Source organism: Diplotaxodon limnothrissa, linkage group LG6 (genome assembly GCF_057381915.1).
Source record: "Diplotaxodon limnothrissa isolate DT_005_m linkage group LG6, D_limnothrissa_male_GT1.1, whole genome shotgun sequence".
Classification (NCBI taxonomy): Eukaryota; Metazoa; Chordata; class Actinopteri; order Cichliformes; family Cichlidae; genus Diplotaxodon; species Diplotaxodon limnothrissa.
The window spans coordinates 30,105,757-30,109,269 of NC_140601.1; the positions used below are offsets into that span (position 1 = coordinate 30,105,757).

The window sequence follows — 3,513 nt, forward strand, 5'->3', positions numbered from 1 at the left end:
TATATATATATATACATACATACATACATACATACATACATACATACATACATACATACACACACACACATATATATATATAAATACAGAGACAATATAAATAAAATATACGAAGGGGATAAATAGAATAAATAGGAATAAAAATAAAAATATAAGTGAATTGCACATTTCAAGTATTGAGTCTATTGCACCGTTGACTATTTACAAAAGTATTGCACAAAAGGTATTGCACAGTGAGGTGAAGAGGCACTACAGCTTAGTTGTTCCCCCCTCCTTTGTCCTCCTGTTTCCCCTCCCTCTCCCCTCCAGGGAGGAGTTAAACAGTCTGATGGCGTGTGGGACAAAGGAGTTTTTAAGTCTGTTAGTTCTTGTCTTTGGGAGAAGCAACCTGTCACTGAACAGACTCTTCTGGTTGTTAATGGCCGTGTGCAGAGGATGCCTGGCATTGTCCATAATGTCCATCAGTTTCTTTAATGTCCTTTAATGTACTAACACCGCCAATGAACACCTACTGTAAAGTTACAGCAGTGCAAACTACATTAACAGTGGAATTTGCAAGCATTCATTTCTTGATGCAGAAAATGTTGAAATTGTTCTTATGGGTCATTTCATGAGAGGTCATCAAATACTTCCATCTCGACCATCATAGATTCCCCTGAATAAAATAGGGGAAATATATTATTCCTAATAGATATTACACAAAGGTTCAGGTCACCTGTGTCATGATTTTTCTTAAAAACAGTATTTCAAGGGACATAAGAAAAGTCACGTGTTATAATAATGATTTTTATAATACATGTGATATATAGAGTATAAGATTTTATATAATATACAATACATTTTTTGATGCATCAATGCTGCTATTTATCTGAGTGCAAAGAAAGTAACAACCATTGACTGTTGTCTCTGACTGGGGTTTAAGGTTTATCCTGTTAATGTAAAGAAAGTCTGTTTATCATTATTAAATCTTTTATTTAAATAGATAATTTCATTGAGATCAAGCCCTCTTTTTCAAGAGAGACCTGTGTACAAAACATATATATAAAAAATATACAGACAGGCACATGATGATTGAGAAAACATGTCCTATGGTGGAGACAGCATTGAAACACATCATTATTGAAGACATAATTACAGATTGGCTGATTGGCTACAAGGACATTTCCTAAATGTTTTTGCTCCATTGGTTTAAACGACACTAGACTAGACGTCCTGTTTTCCCTCTTAAAGGGAGAAAAATGTAATTGTGGGGGAGTGTGAAATTATGAAAATTCAGTATTGAGAAACATGTTGTCAAAGAGAACAATAAAACAGCATTACAATCTTTTCACAGACCACTTTCAAATAAAATGTAATAACCTTTCTTGTCTAGTTAATGCGATTGATAGGAGTGATCACAAGAGGTGCAGAGTTTTTACCATTATCATTATTACAGGGATTGAAACATGGGTAAAGTTTCTCAGTGAAGGAGCAGCCAGTAAAGGAGTAGATAAAAGCTGCTGCATACACATCATAAAAGGAGACCAAACGCTCCTCATAATCCACAAACACTCCCACTTTATCAGGAGCAGACTGAAAAGAGAGAACGGCTGCTGGGCCAGTACATGCTGTGTACTCGTTGTTGTTCCTCAGCCATAGAGCCCAGAAACCATCCTGAGGCTTTACTGAGTTTCCTCCCTTCCTGTTCACTGACTCTCTGGCGACTCCTAAAATCCAGTCAGTCTTTCCTTTAACCTGAACCTCAAAGTAAAATCTGCCTGAAGAGAAACCCTGCTTTCCTAAAACATTTGCAAAAACTGTGAATCTCTTTGGATTGTCTGATAGACTCTGATTCACATTACCAAAATTCACTTGTTTCCCATCATCAGACAAGATGAGCTCAGGATGTGCTGTATCAGGATCAAGACTCACATCCACAGCATACTGCTGGAGCCTCCTCAGCTCAGCCTTAGCAAGCAGCTTCTTAAAATGTTTTTTGAGTGTCTCCTCCAGCTGAGCCACAGCTCTCATCACAGTCCCCTCATACGTTGGTGGAAGAACGATGACCTCTGTCCAGTCCTTGGTAGGTGGAACAGCTTTCAGAGATGAAAAGTTTTGAACAAAGTGGAGGTGGTCTTCAGAGCGTGAGGCCTGCTTCAGCTCAGAGCTCCTCTTCTTCAACTCGGAGATTTCCTGTTCCAGCTCTTTGATGAGATCTTCAGCCTGTTTCTCTGTTGTTTCCTGTTTGTCTTCTATCTCCTTTATGACCTTCTTCAGGCCTTTCTCAATAAACTCCTTCAGAACAGTGAAGATCTGAACACCTTCTGTTTTCTGTTTGTCTGCAGCATCTTTACTCATCTTCACTGACTCATTGATCTCCTGAATCTTCTGTCGTCTCTTCTCGATCATTTGCTGAATTTCATCATCCATTTTCCTCAGCTCTGTCTTCTTTTCTTCAGATTCTTCTCTCAGAGGTACAAACTCATGAGTCTTGTGGTCTAAAACAGAGCAGAGCGTGCAGACACTTGTCTGATCGGTCTTACAGAACAGCTCCAGATGTTTATCGTGCTTCATACACATCCTGCCTTCCAGGTTCTCCACAGGCTCAATCAGCTGATGTCTTTTCAGACCTTTGACTGTCAGATGAGGTTCTAGGTGAGTCTCACAGTAGGAGGTCAGACACACCAGGCAGGACTTCAGGGCCCTCAGTCTGGTTCCAGTGCAGTAGTCACAGGGAACTTCTCCTGGTTTGGCAGCTTGTTGCTCTGAGCTGCTGCTTGCATTCTGTTGAGCTTCATCTCTGAACTGAGCAACCACCTCAGAGAACAAAGTGTTTATTTCCAGTTGAGGTCGTCTCTTGAACAGTTTGTTACATAGGGGACACTTGCACCTAACATTAATGTCCCAGTGCTGAGTGATACACTTCTTACAGAAGTTGTGTCCACATGGTGTGGTGACTGGATCAGTGAACACATCCAGGCAGATGGAGCACAGAAACTGATCTTCAGGTTGCAGATTACTAGCAGCAAACATGTCTGCAGTCTACAAAACAAAAGTAAACATTTTAGGGAAAAATTTTTTTTTTTTTTACAGATGTCTGATTCAACGGGTTTAAGAAAAATATTTGGGAATTACCTTGTCTCTCATTTGCAGAAGCTCACAGGTAATGGGACAATTAGGTAAGCTGTTTCATAGCCAGATGAGGTCTGTTCCATCATGATTTCATGAAAAATGAAATTGCTTCATACTGTTGATTCTTTTTTATAGCTTTTCATTTTTCACTTTAGAATATGAGGCCCAAAGAGATGTCAGTGCAACTGAGGGATCCATGATTAAGCTGAACAAAACAAACAAAAACAAACAAACAAATTAAATCAAAGTAGTAGAAAAAACTTCAGGAGTAGGCAAATCAAAAATCTGGTACTTTCACTGAGCAGCTCAGCAACACCAAAAGGCCCGAAAGACTTCAAGATAACTAAAGTGTACGATGATGGAATTATTTCTTTTGTTTAAAAGAAAAAACAACTTCACATC

At 39.1% G+C, this 3,513-nt stretch overlaps 1 protein-coding gene across 1 annotated transcript; it reads right to left on the reverse strand.

Moving 5' to 3' along the window:
* Nucleotides 1-1,368: 1,368 nt before the first annotated feature.
* Nucleotides 1,369-3,126, reverse strand: LOC146630827 (E3 ubiquitin-protein ligase TRIM39-like). The gene is made up of 2 exons (XM_085356127.1): nucleotides 3,115-3,126; nucleotides 1,369-3,021 (listed from the first exon to the last, which is right to left on the reverse strand). The coding sequence occupies exons 1-2, from the start codon at nucleotides 3,124-3,126 to the stop codon at nucleotides 1,369-1,371; spliced, it is 1,665 nt and encodes a 554-aa protein (XP_085212253.1).
* Between the last annotated feature and the right edge of the window lie 387 nt (nucleotides 3,127-3,513).